The sequence below is a fragment of the Mus musculus genome, chromosome 15, assembly GCF_000001635.26.
Source record: "Mus musculus strain C57BL/6J chromosome 15, GRCm38.p6 C57BL/6J".
In the NCBI taxonomy this organism is placed as follows: domain Eukaryota; kingdom Metazoa; phylum Chordata; class Mammalia; order Rodentia; family Muridae; genus Mus; species Mus musculus.
The window spans coordinates 35,078,059-35,100,724 of NC_000081.6; the positions used below are offsets into that span (position 1 = coordinate 35,078,059).

Below are 22,666 nucleotides of genomic sequence, written 5' to 3' on the forward strand. Positions count from 1 at the left end.
CAAACTTGCATCCTGAATATCTGAATGTGTCATGAGCTTTGAACCTAAGATATACTGTGGTTTCTGCCTCTTTACTACATTTTAATAAAAGAGGTTTGGGTTTGGTTGGGTTGGGTTTGGTTGTTGTTTGTTTGTTTTTTGTTGTTTTTAACATAAACAACCTCTGTTACTCAGGAGTCTTTCATCATTTTGCTAGAAGTTTCAGAATACAAAATGGAAATAAATGGTGAATTTGTACAATTCTAGACAGGGAAGCATTCTTTACACTTAGTAGTTTTCGTGTCAACTTCTCAGACTTCCCACATTATGTTTGCTTTAAAAAAAAAAAAAAGCTCAACATCCTGAAAGGAAATGTGTGCCCCTCCCTTTGTCTACCAGAGACAATGTAGGCCAAGGCATTAGCATTGTACCCCAGGAATGCTAGGAAAGGAAAAGGGCTGAAAGATGGTTCTATCCAGAAAGGAGACTTATCTCCCAAGAAGATATCTCACACAGTGCTGACAACTGACATGAGCGCCTAGGAGCCTAGACAATGGCAGATCATGGGAAGACCACGCCTTGACCAATTCTACTTAGTTAAGCAAACATCTTGCCTATATTTAAGTTCCTGAGCCTCTTTCTTTGTTCCTCTTCCTCTGCATCTGCAGTGAAGGCACCTCCTCTCTCTGATTCTCACTGTTAGCTGTGTCTTAATCAGTCTACTGAGAGCAAGTGGCCAAGCTTAGGTTTTTATCCTAACAACCTCAGTAACATTACATTTTAGTATATTTTTAAATAAAATATCTAAAAGTATAAGGGTCACTAAGTGTCTGCCAGTCCATTCTTGTGTACATACATACATGAGTTGGGCACAAGCAAAGGTCTCTGTCTGGCATCTTCCATAAAGAAGCTGGTGTGCCACATTTCAACAGCAAAAGCTGCTTTACTTTTGATTGCAATTGCCAAAAGTTCCTACGCCCCTCCCCCAAAAATAATCATTTTAAGCTGGGGTTGGTAGTGTAAAACTCAATCCCAGCATTCAGGAGACAGAGGAATGTGGATTTTGGTGAGCTCAAGGCTAGCCTGGTCTACAAAGTGAATTCCAGGACAGCCAGGCCTGTTATATGAAGAAAACCCATATCAAAAACAAACAAACAGAAAAAAATTATTGTAAACACTTTCCACAATAGGGGCATGACATTATCTTAATTTTTGATTTTACATTATTAAATAAAAGTTACATCAGACCATTATTTTAGACTGAGCTCCTATACTAGTCACCAAGAACACAGATTAAAACCCAAATGGAGTCAGTATAATAAAATCCAAGTCACAAAACTAAAGCTAAATTCTTATCTGGCAATTAAGTAAGCAACTAGGAAAATAATCAGTAATGACCAAATTTCCCAAGTGTGTCTGCTTAAATGACACAGCATGAAGTCCCCAGGTGGTGATTAAAATAAGGAGAGAGCCTCATGATCCCTCTTAGGCACTAAGTTCTCAACCTGTAGGGAGCACCCATCTGCTATTAAAAAATAAGTCCAATCTTCATCTCCCTAAGACAATGGAGTTTCATTTTGAAATCATCTCTGTTGTAAATATTTTATTATATAAAAATTATAGCTTTACCCAAAGTGGCTATATTTCAAGTAGAATCTACTCCCATTATTTAATAAAGGTAATAATGGTGTTTCATGTCTATAAAACTTTTATCAGTTCAAATAGACACTGACTCAACCATTTCAAAAAAAAAATGGTCAGTGTCTTGATAGTTTTATGTTAATTTGACACAAGCTAGAGTCATATGAAAAGAAGGAACCTCATCTGAGAAAATGCCTGCACCCAGCTAGCCTATGGGCAAGCCTGTGGTACATTTCCTTGATTGATGACTGATATGAGAGAGTCGAGCCCACTGTGGATAGTACCACCATTGGGATGGTGGTCCTAGGTACTAAAAGGAAGCAGGCTGAGCAAGCCAGAAAGCAGCACCCTCCATGGCCTCTGCATCAGCTCCTGACTCCAGGTTTCTGCCCTGGCTTCCCTCAGTGATGGACTTATAAGTTGTAAGGTGAAATAAGCCCTTCCCTCCTTGTGTTGATTTTTGGAATGATGTTTTACCACTGCAATAAAAACTATATAATTAGGTTATACTGAAAACTCTTAGAAGAAAAAAATACAAAAATAAAATTTACTTCCAACAGAAGGAAATACTGAAGATTTCAGCTCTAGGATAGAAAAGTCACAGATGAACTGTCAGACTACAGCTAATACTTCTTTCCAATTCCTTCAAGTGGAAATTATCAGCAGGAATACTCTGTTTATGCTGAATCAGGTGATTCTCAATGCATTAGGGTTTAATCTCATCCTAATACTAGATGAAATGGCAAAGTCCTTTTAAAATCATTTTGATGGCATTTTATAGTCTGTTCTAGAAGAGAGAGAGACAGAGAGACAGAGACAAAGAGACAGAGAGAGGCAGAGAGACTGAGAGAAAGAGACAGAGAGAGAGACAGAGAAAGAGAGCCATAGATGAAGCACTCAGCATTCAGGGATGGAAATAAGACGTTTGTAGCTAAGCTAATACATTAAAAGACGGAAGTCTACATCTGGTTTCAATTTTACTATGAATTCCCTGGCAAATTTAAAAAGAATTTCATTGTACAAAAACAAAAAGATGGTTTTGATAGGCTTTAGTCCTCTGGTTACTTTTGTTTCTGGAGTCATATGATTAGTATAATAATATGATACATTTAATATGTCACCATGTATATGGTTTTGATAAAAAATGCACCCACCAACTTGTCTCAAGGGCAAATGCATAAATGATTTTAAAATAAACAGAAATCCTTAATGCTTTTAGTCAGTAAAAGCCAATGCAAGTGAAGTTTTTAACTTTATACAAAGCTAGGAATTTCCATTTCTAAAAATGAGTCAAAGTTAACTCATCTTCATTTAATCATCGATCCATATGAAACACTGTATCAATTACTTATTACTTATGTACTTATTACTGTTAGCTCACAAGGATACTACAAGTCATTGTGGTAGTGAAATCTAAAATTTTATTACAAACTATCATACTAAGTTTTACTCACAACACGATTCTGCATAGGATCTTTTTAAAAATATATGTGTGTGTATGTGTGTGTGAGTGTGTGAATGCATGTATGTGTATAGGAGTTAACATAGGTCAAAGTATTGGATCCCCTGGAAGTGAAATTATAGAGAGTTGTGAACAGCCATGTGTACTGAGAACTGAGCTCAGGCCCTCTGCAAGAACAAATGCTCTTAGCTGCTTTAGCCAACATTCTAGTCCCCTTGCATAAGATCTTTAAAACTGACCAAGAGCTAGCAAGATGGGTAAAGCCCCTTGTTGCACAAGCCTGAGTCTGATGCCCAGAACCCGTGGTGGAAGGCAAGAACCATCTGACAAGTTATCCTCTGACCGCCATATGCTTACGGCTGAACATCACCTCGACTCACTACACACCATACACAAACACATATGTCATTAAACAAACAGGTCAGAATGCAATAATATAATCTTTAAGAGGCCTTGAATGGCACTGGCTCCAAATGGCCGACTTCTGGCATTGATCTCACTACACTGTTGTCCCATCCAGGGAAGCTTCACAGCTGACATAACTAACCTGACACTTGAAGAGTGGACAAAGTTTATCAAGTGACCAAGGAGAGGAAAAAATACTATTGAATGCAAGGGTGACTGGCATAAAAACATATAAAGCCACCAGCCTAAGTGCCATCCACAGCATCAAAAGTTTTAAAGTGTGGTACCATAAAGGTGAAAAAAAAAGTCGGTTACAAAAAGCAGACAAAAACCAAAAACAATAGAACTGTAGGTCATCACAGCAGGCAAACTAAGACATAAAGACATTTACTGCATGTTTCCTCTAATTCCAAAAAGTGAAAATTAAAAAGAGATGCCAGGAGCTGGGAAGATGGCTCATGAGTAAAGGCACTGGCCACTGGGCCTGGAGCTTTGAGTCTAGTCCTCTGAGCCCACATGGTATTATAATGGAGGAAGAAAAACTGATTCCCCAAAGCTGTCCTCTGACTGCCACAGCATGGCATGCATACACACAGACGCATAAAACAAACATTTTAAATAAAGAAACATAATGTGATTAAAGTGCATTATGTGTACGTATGAAAATACCCCAATGACAGTCATTATCTTCTAATCTACACAAAACAGTAACACACCCACGTGCATATACGTGCACACACACACCTGTGCGCACACACACATGCACATACATGTATAGTTCAGTATCAGCAACTAGTGTTTTGAGTTTTGTCTTTTTCTGAAATATATAGCACATGGGAAAACATAACAAATGGGAAGGCAGATGTTTCACATCCTAACAAATGCTCTTTGGAGTACAAGAACCAAAAGAAATAATAGTTTATAGTAACAGTAAAAGTTGCTGCAGTAAAAGCAGCTTAAATTCTGAGGGAGAGTTCCATAGTGCAATTAACAGTAAACACCTTTAGCAAAATTAGGAAAACTTGAGAAGCAGAAATATACCAGTTGAGTCAATACTAAAGCCCATCTGTCTGCTTCCACAACTGAAACTGTTATACCCAAGCCATAAAAATAGTTCATGAAACCACCTCAGACACATCTAGAAAACTGAACATACCAACTGGGGATGGAGCTAAAACAGAGACTAACATGCACAAGGCTGTGGGTTTGTTTCCTGACACTGGAGGGGAGAACTGGGAGAAATGATGCCTAACGACTCAAGAAGTCCCACTTCTCTGAACGGAGTCAATGACCATTAAAAATAACAAACAAAGCAATACACATGTACAATAGTTTTGGAGCTTTAATTTTATTGGTCAAAAACCAGAACAGGAACTAATTTTATCCAAGAGAATGGAAAATATATAATCATTCCATTACACTCTGTGTGTGTTGTCATTATTTTCCATTTGTTTTAAAGCTATGACTTACAAAACCCAAAACTCAATCTTGACTCCAGGGGGACACAAATAAAAAGAAAGGTATCACTCTCTATACAAAACGCGCACTCTACCATGATTTAATATGAAATGCCCAAAAGGACTTGTACTGAAGGCTTGGTGCACAGCTGGGGTTACTACCTAGAGGTCACTAGATCCTCAGTCTGTCCAGCAGTAGGCTGGACAGACTGATGGTGGAATGGGCTATTAGATGGTGTGGCAGCTGTGGGGCAGGACTTGGAGGGACATGTGATGCCCTGCTCTTCCGTTCATCCATCTGTCTGTCCATCCAACTATAGCCTTGAGATGAGCAGCTTTGCTCCCCACAGCCTCCTATTATGATCCTCTGCCTTGTCACAGCAAAGCAAGCAAGGGATCCAGCTGAACTCCATGTACCAAATTAGCCTTCCTGCTTTAACTTCTGGTGTTCTAGAACCATGATGAAAAGCTAACATTCTCCTCAACCCCTAGTACACAAATGAACTCATTGCAGTGCCTCTGATTAAGAAAACTGCTATAAACAGAGAGGCTGGGAAGCACAAATACAACACTGGACTTTAATGCCATGAGTAGACTCTCCAGAAGAATTCACTTACTACTGAATAGGAGCAACTGGCTCTTTGTGAAATATCAACCTTCCTCTATTGTAAGGGAAGAAGTTAGGAGCGCAACCTCTTTGACAATCAGCGTCACCAGGCACTTCTATCAAAATTTAGCTTTCATTATGGAAGCTATTTTTGAGGGGCTTTTAAAATTTTTTTAATTCTTAGTGTATTTTAGGGAACGTTTTGTTTTGAAACTATGCAAAAAAAAAAAAAAAAAAAAAAAAGTTCTTTTTGGCCAGTCTAGCACACTGAGCTTCTACTAACACATTCTGATCCCCTTATAAGGCAGTCACTTTGCCATCTGCAGTCCATCATAGCCACAAGGTAAGTCAGCTACCACATCACAGTCCAAATGCTCACAGTGACTGCCCATTCTGAAGCACTGAGGGGCAGGACCATCATTCTTTACCACTGGATCTCTAACTGACAGCTAGAAGCCAGGCTGTTGGCAGCCATCTTGTAACTGTGGACAAAGACTTGGGCAAAGCTGACATTAATATGGAGGTATCACAACAAACTCTACTCATTCTTTCAACCCTAAGTCAAGTCACATACAGTACTAATTTTACAAAGAATTAGCACTTGCACTTAGGAGACAGTGACAGGTAGATCTCCCACAGTTCAAGATCAGTCTAGTCTAGATTACGAGCTCTAGGCCAGCCAGGTCTCTGTAGTAGACTCTGCCTTTGAATGAATGAATGAATGAATGAAGTGGTTCTCTATAACTTACAGTTACAGACCAACAGTTCAAACTGACATAGTACCTAGAAGCTAGCATGAAAGCGAGGAGAAGACCCTAGAAAAGAGGTTTGTGTGTATAAAGAACTAACTCCAGAAATGCTAATGGTTATTGTGAATCTATAATAATATAAAAGTTCTGAACTGACTCCAATTTTCTGCCTCTAACCAAAAAGAATGTAATATTTGGGGCTAGTGAAAGTATAATAAAACTGTCTTTTATAAGATGCATGAGGATTCTTTAAAGTCTCTTTTTGGCCACTTTGTCTATTCTGGCCAAACTACATGTTTACTTCAAATGAACTGATACTATGTTCATATTTCATGTTAGAAATCCTTCAATGATTCAACTTCCATCATTTTCTATGAAACATAATATAATCAAATAGAATAGTGACCAAAACCCTTTAAAAGTAATATGAAAGCTTACATGTAAAACTTTATCTGAATATCAATCTTCATTTTCCAACTTCTTTATGATCCAAATTCCTCTCCCTCTCCCTTGGTTAAAAAAATATAACTTAACAAGGTCTTAGGTATTCGGGGTAAAGAAAAGACTGGAAGACTACAGAGCAGATCACCATTCCATATCATCCCACCAAAAGAAGAGATCTGAGAGTATAAAGTATCCAAAGTTTCAAGCAATAAAAGAAGTTATAGGACTCTTTTAGAACAACACAAACCTTCCTCTCAGCAGAGTGCATACATTAGAAGCATAACTAGAATACTTTTAACTGTTATTACATATAAGAGGGCAAAAACAGTTTGTCTTTCATGAAATCTGGGCTACACATGTCTGGCAAAGAAAAAAGAGGTTAATAATCTTTCACAAAGTCCCACAGCCAGTGATCTAAAAATGAAAGCTTTCACTACTTGCACCACATGTAAATACACATCTACACGCTCCTTCTAATCCCTTGATCTGCAGAGAGAGCTGACAGTGCACTGTGAAAACGGTTGGTCAGTGGGCAGACATTTAAAGTCCTTTCCCACATGAAAAGAGTCCTGAAAAGGAGATCACAAAACACCAGAAAAGCATGCAATATATAAGAGGTTGTAAATCCAGTATGAACTGTATCTATTACACAAAGAGAAAGCACGCAACAAAGTGACTGGGCAAGACAGACATGAATTAGACCAGTCACACACAGGCAGATATAAGCCCTAAGAAAAGTACATTATGGAATACAAACCCACAGATACCAAAAGACATCTATTATCAGCAACAAAATAATTTTCAGGCAAATTAAGTTAGAATTAGAATTTGGTACACTTTAAAGAAAAAACATGTTTAAGGGAGCCCATAACTAATATCAATATGGTAAATATATTTTAAATGCTCTAAATCCCAAATCAAAGCTTCCATGAACAAAGCACTAATTCTTTTTTTCAAAGCATTAATTCTAAGATGAGTGGGATCTTCAGAAATTTTAAATAGCCAATGCCTGGTTTTACTGAAGATACTCTTAATGTGCCTACAAATATGTCTTCTTTACGTCCTTAATTTAATCTAATGGTGAGTGCTAGAGCTCTATCCTTGGGCCCTTAGTCCTCTGCACATCTCTATAGAAACCTACCTGACAGGTACATTCATGAGATGACAATACTTCCTGCAGTCTACAAGGGATGGTAAGATGTTGACAATACTAATGTGTATGTATGAGCAGGCTTCGCTGTGCCAGAAGCTGCTCTGACAGGTCAGTCATTTGGGTGTTATCTTTAAAAACATTCAATGAGGTAATCATCTCACTGCACTTAATGCATAAACTAAGTCACAAAGAAGTTAAAACACAGTAACTGCACAGCAAAGGCATGCTTTCAACCTTTGAATTCTGGTCTAGATTCCGTGTTTTTGACAACTATAGCTCAGATTTACAGGATAGGTGTTTTCTGTCCTCCAAACCTACTTTTAATTCTTGTTGACTCCATTTTCCTTTGGAGAAAGGATCAACCATAGTTCTTATCTCATAGCTGGAGGACCTTATGACAACTAAATTTTGTAACATAATGTAAAATATTTAGAAAAGTACCTGACATGTAACAAGTACCATGTAAATACTATGTCACAGTATCTACCAAAAGTCTCAAATGGGCTTGAAACAACCAACTACTACTGTTGTAAACCTAACAGAATTTGCCATGCAAGTTATGATCAAAACAAAACAAAAAAAGCAAAGAAAACTTGACTTTCTAATTATTTAATTTAAAAAATAATAAATCTACCACAAGCCTCCAGGGAAAACCACACACACTTTCGTTTCTAGGATCTTCAGTTAAGTATTTCCTGTCTGATAGCCCCATATCCCTAACCAGTCTAGGATCATAGAAACACTTCATTCTGGTAAAAACAGATTCTAAAATGTTCTCTAATGGGACAAACTGGTGCCTATGTTTTAAGACACAAAATGTACCTGATAATTATCATCTGCATGGAAAGGTACTGGACACTATGATGACGTTCAACTAGACGACAAATAAGTTATGGAGACTGGAAACCCCACAGGGATCCCTACAAGGACCAGCGTTCTTCAACATGTAAGTCTGCTTCTCATCTTCTGCCTTGCAATATTTTTGTACAAACCCAACTGTGTAACTGTAGTGAGATCTCTCAAAGGTTGAGAAGAAGACCTGCTAGAAGGACTCTAGAGTGCACTGTTCACTTGGAAGACAGTAACAGCTCACTCTTCAGAGTGCTTCTGTGTAGGCTGGAGGCTCTCTGGTTAACAGCGGCCTTTGCTCTTCCAAAGACCTGAGTTCAGTCCCTGGCACCCACACGAAAGCTAACAAACATTTATAACTCCAATTCCAAGAGAACTAACTCCCTCTTCTGACCTCCACAGGGACTCACACAAAATACATACATAGATACATACATACATACATACATACATACATACACATGTAGGCAGAACACTCATATACATAAAACAAAAATATTTTTTTAAATGATAGTCATTTAAACTCCTAAATTTGAAAGTATAAAAGTAAATGAGTGTGCAGATAACACAGATGTGCAGGAGGGTCAGGACATAACAACACTGACTATGGTGCAAAAACAAACCTGAACTTCATACATTGAGCATGGAAGAAGTAAAGACAGGAAGCAAAGGAAGAGGAAGGGAAGAGAGAAAGGAGAGGCAAGGGAAGGAGGGGAGGCGGAGAGGGGAGGGGCAAAGAAAGGGGTGAATGTAGCAAACTAGATGACTCACAAAACAAAGAATAACGTAAATAAAAACAAAACCATCTGCACAGCAATTGAAAAGCATGTGAATGTATGTTTCAATATCACTGTTATGGGAATGAAATAAAAATAAGAAGTTCTTTCGAACTAAAATCTAACTGCTGAGATAAACAGTCAATTAGAAAAGTCAGAAAATGAAGTACAATAAATCCTCTCTCACTTCCTTCTAACAAAGGCAATGATACAGACAAAATATTTATGTATATGTGTGCATGTATTCTACACATTTTATATATGTATCAATTGGATGAAACACATCATCATCTAATGAAGAACGCAGGAAAAATATCAAAAAAGCTTTTCGAAAGGTGAGGAACACAAGTGTTTATGCTCAAGAATACAGTGCATCCTGAGCAGAACCACTGAGAAAGATTTAAATCAAGCCCAGGCTTCTTCTTAGAAACTTTGTTCCTTGTGAAATATAAGAAACATAAGATTAAAGGGGGGGGGGGGGCTAAAAAAAGGATTTTAAAAAATGCTCTAAAATGTTCAGGGGCAGTTAGAGCCACAAATAAGTAAGGTGTTGACAGACACTAAGTCATATCAACACCACCAGATTCTAGAAGATGATGGAGCCAAGTCTCTTACTTTAAGAAAAAAATTATCTTTTATTTAAAAATCCTCATAGGCTACCAACTACATATAAAAGCAAATAAATTAAAGATAATTTCAGATATGCAAGAACTCAAATAGTAGAACTTATATTTCATAAAGAAGACAATTTGATTAGATTAAAAAGCAAAGAGGAAACGGGAAACATTAGAAAACTGTGGCACTAACCCAGGAATCCAGTGGAAAGAAAGCCCAAGGTTGCAGCTGTACAGCAGACCTAAAAGGCAACAAGTCTACATTAAAACAAGAAATCAAGAAGATCCAAGAAAGACTCCTCCAGAAAGTGTACACACATCTAAGAACAGAAACAGTGGGGAGCGAACAGGAAGACATTAGAAAACCACAGAGACACGGACTGCTTTGGACACCATGAGAAGACAAGTGGGAAAATCTCCAGCAAAAACAAACGTTAACAAGAACATGCTCCTCACACAGACCCATCCAACATGGCAATGGTCCTAAGGAACTGATTAGGAAAGGAAAAGCCATCTAAACCAGATGCTGAGACCATCCTCCTTTGGTAAGCAAGGGGTTACACTAGACTTTAGAAATGGAAACAGAACTCAAGGCCCTTACTTCCTCGCCTAAGCTATTTTTTTCCCTCTCTCATCTGATCCTTTGGTCGCTAAATCTCCAATTTTTAAAATATTTACAGAGCATCTTACTTGCTAAGTGCTGTTGAAAAGCTAGAGATAAAGTAATAACCAAAATAAGCCACAAAGTGTGCTCTGTTGAATGGATTATCAGTCAATCACGGCTATTCTCTTAAATTTGCTAAGCAACTAGTTTTCTCCTAATTGTATTAAGCTAAATATTTCTCCCTTTCTCTTTAAGAACTCTTAACTCTTTACAGAATTGTATTTATCTTCTTACATTACCATCTAAGATGTAAAGAATATAAAAAAAATTATTAGTCTTATTTACATCATTCTATTCAACTGACACATAAATAAAACTGTCAAGCATGCAAAGAACTATAAAGTGTTATTGCCACTTAACAGATGAGGAAGTTGAAGTTCTTCTCAATTATGTTTTTTTGCCAGACCATCAGTCTAGTTCAGCATGATGAAGGCTGGGTTGAGTGCAAACCAGCTGCCAAAATAAAAATTAGCCCAAAGAAGAGAGGACAGCATTGAGCACTGCTTAGAATGTTTCCAAGTGCAGGATAAGCACCTAAGATACAAACCTTCTTCCTCATGTCAGTGCACAGCTTTATAATTAATTACATACTGATCATTTGAAAACTTCTAATCCAAATTATAGCTTATCTTTTAAAAGCTTCAATTTTATAACAATATATAATGTTTAAGATGCATAAATGCTTAAAGATGCTAAATGCACTTAATATATAATTGCTTATTTTAAATTCATTCAAAAGGAACTTTCTAATACCAATCCCACAAATATACTTAATTACTGTTTTAAATGAAATTTAGCAGTAGTAATAGTAATAATAATAATAGTTACATTAACTTGCACTTACAAAACAACTCTTTTTCATGAACCAAAGGAGGTCTAGACTAAAGCTATCAAGGTAGGTATTTTTTTTAAAGATTTATTTATTTATTATATGTAAGTACATTGTAGCTGTCTTCAGACACTCCAGAAGAGGAAGTCAGATCTCGTTACGGATGGTTGTGAACCACCATGTGGTTGCTGGGATTTGAGCTCTGGACCTTCGGAAGAGCAGTCGGGTGCTCTTACCCACTGAGCCATCTCACCAGCCCAAGGTAGGTATTTTTTAAACATAAACAATGAGTATACACAAAAATATTACATCCTAACAGTCAAAAAGCCAATACCACACAACCTGGTATTTCACATATGCCAGTGTTACCAGTAAGCCATTTTTTTTGTGCATGTTCTTTGAAATATAGCCATATCTACTCAATAATTTGCATTGTTACCACCAGAATGTAACAGCCATGCAAGTTATGTTATCCTTATAACATCAAATAGATGGATAGTTGTTTTATATTCACAGGATGAGCAGCTAATTGGTCCTGTCAACTCAATGAACATTTACTAAAGACTTGCTAGATATGAGTAGCTCTTCTAGGGACTTAGAGTATTTCCTAGAAGAATATGTTAAAACTCCTAGGAAAGGCAGCCATAACTACTCTTCTCCCAAACATGAAAAAAGAGTAATTAAATGTGACTTCAAAGGATATGACAAAATAGCTGGGCTACCTGAAGAGAAGGTCGCCAAACTTACTTAAGAAAATACAAAATTTCCTTTACTAAGTATAATACTAAAATTTTGTGATGTATTTGTGAATCTAACCTTAAAATTCTGAAATTTAAGCCCTATGTATAGGCTCCCCAATGCCAAAGGATTCAAAGAATGCTCAGCATTGAGATGTGTAGTTCAAGACCTGGACAAGATGTCCCACTGCTGGGATACAGGAGTGCCACCTTCACCCCATTCTCCTTATCAATGCTTCAAGCTTCCAGTCACCACTCGTTACCATGGCGACCCTGGCCTGCCCCTGTCAGCTGTCCATATTTAAATGGATAATTCCCACCCTTTAACCCCAATTCCTCCTCAGTTATAATCATAGGGATAGGCCTGATTAACCCCAAGCTTAAGCCTGTGCTTTGACATTTTCTTTGATGGTTCACAAGGGAAAAAGTGCAAGTCAAGTTCAATCAGGTAACTCAACAGTTAAAAAGAAATGTGGGGCTGGTGAGATGGCTCAGTGGGTAAGAGCACCCGACTGCTCTTCCGAAGATCCAGAGTTCAAATCCCAGCAACCACATGGTGGCTCACAACCATCCCTAATGAAATCTGATGCCCTCTTCTGGAGTGTCTGAAGACAGCTACAGTGTACTTACATATAATCAATAAATAAATCTTTAAAAAAAAAAAAAAAAAAGAAATGTGAAGCAAACTGTCAGCATGTCCTGCACACTCATCAAAAGGGTCAAGAGCAACAGCAAAGGCAAAGGATGACACTAAAGGACTGTAAGTTAGATATACCTGGCTTGCCTACTAGTCAGAAACAGGCAGAACAACAGTTAAAATGTAATAGCAGGCATCATCCATTGTGCCCCTTCAAGAACAAGCATACTAAAACAGCAGTTCTCAAAATGTGGGTCCCTTTGGGGTCAAACATCCCTTTCACAAAGGTCAAAAATCAGATATCCTACTTATCAGATATTTACATTCTAATTCCTAACAGTAGCAAAACTACACTTATGAAGTTTGAATAGGAATAAATGTATGGCTGGGGTCACTACACCATGAGGAAGTGTATTAAAGGACTTCAGCATTAGGAAGATTGAGAAGCACTTACTGGAAGATTCAATCCACTTAATCAATTGATAAACACAAACTGCTAAGGAACAAAAGATTAATCTCACATAAGTCAACTTTTGTTGTTGTTTGGTTGATTGGTTGTTGACAATCTTGCTATACAGCATGGCCTGACCTCAAACTCAGAATTCTCCTACCTTACCTTCCTGCATGGTAGAACTGTAAGAACTCGGGAAGAGAGATGGAATTTTAAGGCAGGCATTTCTAGATGAAATTATACAAATTCACCATGCCATGAAGTTGAAAGGAAGATTGAAAGGCTGAGAAGGCAATGTAACATTTGAATTCAATTCTAACAACCTGCTTGAATAAACAAACAGCAGTCCACAGTGATGACAGACCAGCAGCAAGTCATAAACATGCAGGAAGAGGCAAAATACAAACAGTGCTTATGCTGTAGCCTAGATAAACATGATCTGGAAATCTACAGCTGCGGGGGGCGGGGGTCTCTGGGAAGGGCTGGAGACCTGGGGTGGGGGTGCTCCCTGACTTAGGTTATATGCCTTCTTTCTTCTCTTCTCTAAAAGGATGGAATTTCCACCACCACCCCCCCCAATCTCCTAACCCTAGTCTCTGCAGGATTATTTATCTCCTCTCCCACTGAGGCCAGACAAGCTCTACTGTCAACTTGTTAACAAAAACTTTATAGCAGCATATGCAGCAGAAGATGGCCTAGTCGGCCATCACTGGGAAGAGAGGCCCCCTGGTCTTGCAAACTTTATATGCCCCAGTACAGGGGAACGCCAGGGCCAAGAAATGGGAGTGGGTGGGTAGGGCAGCAAGGCGAGGTGAGGGTATAGGGGACTTTCGGGATAGCATTTGAAATGTAAATGAAGAAAATATCTAATAAAAAATTGAAAAAAAAACCTTTAGGTCTGTTCTCTCTCTCTCTCTCTTTACACTAAAATGTGTTTATTTTTAAGGCAGGAGTACAATATTAAACAATGGTCAAAGAAAAAATGGAAACAAAAATATTCTTGGCATATAAGCAAATATAAGTTTCTTATACCCTATCTTTTCAAATTAATAAAAGAATCACAACCATGTAAAAGCATAAACCTTATGTGATCTGAAAAATAAAAGCAGAGTAATTTATACACGTAAAAACACGCATTTAAGAAGAGGACTTTAACATAAGCATGTATTCCTATCACCTCCACTCCAATCACTCCCTCTACTCTCTGCCCTCCCACACTCAACTTCTCAAATGTATGATCTCCTCTTCTATAACTATTATTGTTACACACACACACACACACACACACACACACACACACACACATTTCTTCTTCTTCTTCTTCTGTACAGTGAAAAAACCCAGACATGAAGTCAGTTGAGATGAAGATGCAGAGGACCTTACCTTCTTATTCCTCTGAGTGAGGTTACTACTAAAATGGCTGTAATCCATACAGTACATATAAAACCAAGTGACCTTGACTTTACACCAAACTGCATAACTTTTATCTGTGAGTCTATAAGAACACCAACATGACCTGATTCTCAATGCATTTTACATTTACATTCATAATTTTAAGATAACCAAAAAAAAAAAGGAAATTCAATGATCATGCATTGATTAACAGATTTCATAAAGGTTAAAACAGAAATGAAGTTTTACAACCACATGTTATATATAAATGCACTTTCGTGAATTTCAAGGGCATTATCAGAAAAAGTGAACTGAATAAACCAGATGAAATCCATCCTCACAACAGACCCAAAATACAAAGTATAGACTTCTTGGGACAAGATTAAACTTCTAAAATTATTTTAAAAGACTACAAGGAAGAGGCCAGAGAGATGGCACAACAGTTGAGAACCCTGGCTGCTCTTGCAAAGGCTCCAGGCCCAGTTCTTAACACCCATGCTGCTGCGTACAACCTCTGTAACTCTGGTCTTAAGGAATCAGACAATGCCCTCTGGCCTTTCCAGGCACACAGCACATACACATATATACAATCAGGCAATCCTGGGAGGCTCTGCCAGTTCCTGACAAATACAGAAGTGGATGCTCACAGTCATCCATTGGATAGAGCACAAGGTCCCCAATGAAGGAGCCAGAGAAATACCCAGGGAGCTGAAGGGGATTGAAGCCCCATACGAGGAACATTAATATGAACTAACTAGTATCCCCAGAGCTCCTTGGAATTATACCATCAATCGAAGAAAACACATGGTGGCTCTAGCTATATATGTAGCAGAGGATGACCTAGTGGGACATCAGTGGGAGAAGAGGCCCTTGGTCCTGTGAAGGCTCTATGCCCCAGTATAGGAAATGGCAGGACCAGGAATAAGAGTGGGTGGGTTGATGAGCAGGGGGAGGGGGAAGGGATAGGGGATTTTTCAGAGGGGAAACTAGGAAAGGGGATAACATTTGAAATGTAAATAAAGAAAATATCTAATAAAAAAAGAGAAAAGGAAAAAAAAAAACAATCAGGCAAACACTCCTCTGTGTGTGTGTGTGTGTGTGTGTGTGTGTGTAATGTATAATTATAAATATATATATATATAAAATAAAAACAAATAAAGTTTTTAAAAAACATTTTAAAAAGATAAAATAGGAAAGACTACTACATTAAGCAAGAACCAATACAAACAATCAAATAAGGATTTATTAGTTCAATGAAAGGAAGGGCACCTAGTAAAAGTAAATAAATATTTGGTAAAAATCAAGTGCAAAGTGGGCTGAATATGCAATCACAAATACTGATAATATGCACAAAGTAGTCCTACGTGTCACCAGAAACCAACTAAAAATAGAAGCAGAAATAAGGCACCACTCACAATAGGAGCGGGTATAGGAGGAGTTAACTAGAAGTAAATGAAAATTTTTCAAGAGCTGGGGCATTTAAAGACATAAGCAAAGAAATTAGTCTTCTGAGAACTGACTACAAAGATCCTCTATGATAATGAGTACCAAAATGTCAACTAACCAAGATTAACTTAGAAGTTAAAAAAGGAGAACTAAGGAGGGACGAAGTAGCCACACTTTGGTCTTCCTTCTTCTAGAGTTTCATGTGTTTTGCAAATTGTATCTTGGGTATTCTAAGTGTCTGGGCTAATATCCACTTATCAGTGAGTGCATATCATGTGAGTTCTTTTGTGATTGGGTTACCTCACTCAGGATGAGACACTCTAGATCCATCCATTTGCCTAGGAATTTCATAAATTCATTGTTTTTAATAGCTGAGTAGTACTCCATTGTGTAAATGTACCACATTTTCTGTATCCATTCCTCTGTGGAGAGACATCTGAGTTCTTTTCAGCTTCTGGTTATTATAAATAAGGCTGCTATGAACATAGTGGAGCATGTGTCCCTATTACCAGTTGGAACATCTTCTGGATATATGCCCAGGAGAGGAATTGCTGGATCCTCCAGTAGTACTATGTCCAATTTTCTGACAAAATACCCATGGAAGGAGTTACAGAGAAAAAGTTTGGAGCTGAGACGAAAGGATGGGCCATCCAGAGACTGCCCCACCCAGGGATCCATCCCATAATCAGCCACCAAATCCAGACACTATTGCATATGCCAGCAAGATTTTGCTGAAAGGGCCCTGATATAGCTGTCTTTTGTGAGGCTATGCCAATGCCTGACAAACTCAGAAGTGGATGCTCACAGTCAGCTATTGGATGGAACACAGGGGCCCCAATGTAGGAGCTAGAGAAAGTACCCAAGGAGCTGAAGGGGTCTGCAATCCTATAGGTGGAACAACAATATGAACTAACCAGTACCACCAGAGCTTGTGTCTCTAGCTGCATATGTAGCAGAAGATGGCCTAGTTGGCCATCATTGGGAAGAGAGGTCCCTTGGTCTTGCAAACTTTATATGCCCCAGTACAGGGGAACAACAGGGCTAAGAAGTGGGAGTAGGTGGGTAGGGGAGCAGGGTGGGACAGGTATAGGGGACTTTCAGGATAGCATTTGAAATGTAAATGAAGAAAATACCTAATAAAAAAAGTGGAAAAAAAAGAAAAAAAAAGGAGAACTAAGGTATCAAGTGTGCCTCAAACTTAGAAGCTTGCTTTGTTACAGAAATGGTCCCATCATCAGAGTGACTAGAGGATAGACTGAGCAGAACCACGTGTACCCAGGTTTAGCAGCACAGGCGTAGGATCACGGAGAAAAGAATGTGGAACTGTGTCACAACAAATAAACTTCTACCAGAAAAAAAAAAAAAAAAAAGGAGCCCTTCCTCAAATCACACACAAAGGTGAATATCAAGTAGGTGAAAGTCTGCCACAGCAAACCTGGAGGATCCATTAGGAAAGGGTTCTACTGTGCTATGTGCTAGATAAACCACACCACTCTGCTGCCAAAAGAACTAAACCATCTAGAAAAACAGACCACTTAATACCAGCTAAGTACAGAAGCAGCATCTTGTTTCAGAGCCAACATATGAGGAAAGAAAGCCACGAACATAAGCACAACAAAAATGGCAGCCTTTCTCAAAAGATACCTATAAATTAGGAAATAAAGTCCAAGAGGGCAAGAAAAAGAATAAACGTTGAATGGTGAGGACCAAGATTAGAAATTCAAACCTACCAAGAAGTCATTGAGCCCTATAGCCTAGATGTAAAGGCAAGATAAATGCCAGATTCAAATTATCTCTGATCCAGATTGGATTAAAGTGGTCCAGAACTGCTACCTGGCAGAATCAAGCATAAAGCTTTTGGTGGGAGAAGACATTGATAGTCAGAGACTCAAATCATCTCTATTGTTTTTATTTTTATTTTTTTATTGCTGGTACTATTACAAGAATTAAATCTATGGCTTGGTCAAGGACCCTACCACTAAGCTGCATCCTTCAGCTCCATTTTTTTGTTTTTTTAAAGACAGGAACTCACTACATAACCTTGGCTGACCTGGAATTCAGAATGTAGATCGGGCTAGCCTTGAAAACAGAGTTCAAAAATTCACACAGCCCGACTCTGTCTCCCACGTGCTGGAATTAGAGAGACTATTTCAACAATAACCAGGCACAGACGAAAATGATAAGAAAATTTTTTAAAAATGATATATGTGTGTGTGTGTGTGTGTGTATGTATATGTACATACACACACACACACACACACACACACACACACACATACATAATGTTAAAAGCCTATACTATGTACACTATACAAAGCTTCTGAAAGCCAAAGGTTGAATCTTAAAAGTAAAGATTATTTTCAAATAAGCAGCAACAAAGATTAGTAGGAGAGACAAAGGAGGTGAACAGTTACACAATGGCATCTTCCTTTTTTTTAACGGGTTAGTAGTCTTTATTATTTTTTTTAATTGGATATTTTACTTACATTTCAAATGTTATCCCCTTTCCTGGTTTCCCCTCTGCAAGCCCCCTATCCCATCCCCACTTACCCTGCTTCTATGAAGGTGCTCCCCCAACCACCTACCCACTTCAGCCTTACTATCATAGCATTCCCCTACACTGGCACATCAAGTCTCCACAGGACCAAGGGCCTTCATTCCCACTGATGCTAGATAAGGCCCCTTCACCTCCTTCAGTCCTTCCCCTAACTCCTCCACTGGGGTCCCTGTACTCAGTCCAGTGGTTGGCTGTGGTAAGGATCTGGCAGAGCCTCTCAGGAGAGAGCCAGCCTATCAGGCTCCTGCCAGCAAGCACTTCTTGGCATCCGTAAAAGCATCTGGTTTGGTGTCTGCATGTGATCCTTAGGTGGGGTAGTCTCTTCTAATGCTTAAACTGCCAAATGATTCACAGAAACAAAGTAGAGGAGGGCTTTGAGTGCAGCTCAGTAGTGGAGAATTTCTACAGCATGCATGAGTTACTGCATTTGATCACCAGTAGCATAGAAAAAACAATAGCAACCCATATTTTTTAAAAAGGAAAAAAAAAAACAAAACTAAGACTTAATCACTGTCTTACACATTAAAAAAAAAAGGAGTAGGTAGTGGGGATGGGATAGGGGGCCGGGAAAGGGGATAACATTTGAAATGTTAAGTAAAATATCCAATTAAAACAAATAAAAGAATAATAAAGACTACTAACCCATTAAAAAAAAAAAGAAGATGCCATTGTGTAATTGGGAAATATGGAGTTAAATAAAGCAGTTAAAGCAAAATTACAGAGAATATATAGTATAATATATATATATATATATACACACACATATACATACACACACACATATATATATATACACACACACATATATGTCATATATATATGCACAAAGAATTAAACAACCAAGCATACAAAAAGTAGCAGAGCACGTAAACACTGGAGTCGCCATCCTCTTGGGCAAGCACTGTTTTATGGCCATGGAAATGACTACTAGAGTGAATGGGGGGTGGGGGGACAACAACTCAAAACATTAATGAAATTCTTATTTATGCTTACAATCTCTAAAACAATGTTAGTCCTCTTAGACAAACAAGTTTCTGTAATGCTCCTGAGAACAAACTGGCAATGAGATAACAAGCAAAGAAAATACCCAACGGCCCCATCAATGTCCTCTGCAACTCCTGGCTTTTTTCATGTACAGATATAAACTGCCCTATGAAGACAGCAACTGGGCTGCTCCTAATGCAGGAGTTGCAACATGCCAGTGGACTGTCTCCTTAGAAAGGGTATGGTGGCACAGAACTATGGTGGGGCAGAACACCTCCCGGGCTAAATGATGATGCCAACTCCTCAGTGCTGTTTTCACACCCAAGTTTATCTATAAGAACTGTAGATACTTTCACAGTTTGTAATTTCTGGTACAAGGAAGAAACTTCTTGAATCAACTACCTACTCTGCACTCACAATGGTTAACATTGCTACTTTAAAACCATGAAAATAGATGTTTAAAGATTTCTATTTCCTATGATTCTACTCCATCTCTTTTTGGTAATTTTAAATGCCAAATGGAGTGAGGTTAGTCCTGAACAATTTTATAACACTTATCTAACTGGGGTCTAATTATTTTCAATTGTTGTGCCACTCAGGAGTCATCTGACTTACATAAATGTTAGTTAAGAACAATAAAAATTCCAAGATACTAATTAAAATGTCACAGATGATTTAATCCTCTGTCAAAACAGGGATTATTTAAATTTCTGTCTTACTTCCTTTTAAAGAAATCCTATTTACTTTATTTTCTCCACAGGGGAAAAAAAAGAATAAATGTCCAAGTATTTTACCAATCAAACTTTAAAATGACTTTGGTTAACCACAAATTGATTCAAGTAGTTATGTGCTTTTTCTGAATTTATGTTACCAAGACATGTTTGACAGCATAAGTAACTATCTAGAAACTGAATTACAAGTCATTTCACTGATAATCCTTCTGACCGCTCACATACAAAGGCCACTGAGCCTTAGAGGGACTGATGAACAGTTCTTCTCCTTCGGTTGCAAAATAGCCAGAACATCTTTTATTAAGTAGTGCACTTCACTAAACTCATTTCACAGGCACTTGCTTGCCAGCCTGTGTGCTTGTGTGCTTGCATGTGTGTGCGTGTGTGTGTATGTGTGTGTCTGGGGGGGGGGGGGAGTGTGCTCGAGAGCACATACATGCTTACTCAAGTGCATGGACATTTGAAAAAAAATTATTACTTTTCAAAAAGTCAGAAATATAACTTCAACTATTTGCCAGCTATAGATCGGTAATACAGAAAAATTAAGAGGAGAAAAGGTCATGAATATTATGAAGTTTAAACAGAATTCTAGCCATCCCTTTCTGAGCATAGATTACTAAGCAGATGCACTGACTGCAAGGACGAGAGGACCTGGCAGTGCCTGGTATGTCTTGGGCAGAAGTGTCTTCTCTCAACCTCCTATCACATCTCCTTTTCCACACTAATGTTTTCTTTCTAACGAAATACTACTAGTCAGATTCTACAGTGGAATTTTTAAAATGGGATTAACAAAGAAAATTTAAATACTTACTGTCTTGTTTCGCAATCTAATTATGTCTGAAACGGACCCCGCTCCACAGTACTCCATAACAATCCAGAGGTCTGTGTTCTTAAAGTAACTGCCATAGTACTTCACAACATATGGACTGAGGAGAAAGACAGTTATGTTCAGTTCACTTGCAAAGAAAATTTTTTCATAATCCCAATATATTTTCAACATTTCATATGTTTCAACCAATCAACGTAACGAGTAAACTTGTACTTAGATTGCGCTGTTTGTAGCTAGAGTTCAGCAACTGTGTATAATTAGCTCTTACTTCATGCATGAAAATTTAACAAGATTACAAGTCAGAAGGGCCCCTAGTGTTTTGAGTGATTCACAACAAAAATAATGCTTTATTTTGGCAAGGCATGTACTATGTAATATTAGGAACAAGTGGAAGTATTTTCCTTTAGCAAAAATATTATAAATATAACCATTCTAAAGGATTTTTCATTGAATATCAATGTTCAACTTCAAAATAATGTATATTTCAATGAAGGTAAGTGGGATTTCTTTCATTCATGTCAGTCTCTGTAGGTTCTTGAGAAAAAATTTATTTACATGCACAACATATAGTCAATACTATCAACAATTTAGAGTAATTAACTGACAGTTTAAATCTTCCAGAGATAAATAAGCACTGTTTATAACCAAGTTGTTTTCCAAAAAGCTTAAATTAAACCATGAACTGTATTACCATTATTGATTATTAAAGATATGCTACATAAGATATGTGCATACAATATCATCCCTAACTGAATATAAAGTACCCATAGTCACAGAATATACAAGGATTAAACTACTAGACAGCATAAACTAAGCTGCACACAATTTTCATGTAAACTAAACTCAAAAGAGATTTGAACATGGTGGGACAATCACAGAGAACATAGTAGAAAGGATTTAATGTGAATAAAACCATTTTTAAATTACTCAAGAGGCTGGAACAATGGCTCAGTGGTTAAGAGAACTGGATGCTCTTGCAGAGGACCCAGGTTCAATCCCCAGCACAAACATGGTGGCTCAGGTTCAATGAGATCTGATGCCCTCTTCTGGCACTACAGGCACCAAGCAAAAAAACATGATGCATAGGCATCATGAAAGCAAAGTAGCCATGCACATGAAATAATATGAAGATCCAGCAATACCTCTCCTGGGCATATACCCAGAAGATGTTCCAACTTGTAATAAGGACACATGCTCCACTATGTTCATAGCAGCCTTATTTATAATAGCCAGAAGCTGGAAAGAACCCAGATGTCCCTCAACAGAGGAATGG

General features: G+C 38.0%; 1 protein-coding gene across 6 annotated transcripts in view; it reads right to left on the reverse strand.

Annotated features, from left to right (window-relative positions):
• Stk3 (serine/threonine kinase 3) overlaps window positions 1–22,666 on the reverse strand; it is a 280,384-nt gene that overhangs the window by 202,560 nt on the left and 55,158 nt on the right. For 5 of the 6 annotated variants that reach the window (NM_019635.2, NM_001357821.1, XM_030248670.1 and 2 more), the window contains one exon: window positions 21,376–21,490. In NM_019635.2, coding sequence (NP_062609.2) covers window positions 21,376–21,490 — 115 coding nt within the window. Of the gene's footprint in view, window positions 1–10,329; window positions 10,379–21,375; window positions 21,491–22,666 lie in introns of all 6 variants that reach the window. The other variant, XM_030248671.1, reaches the window with a different exon arrangement.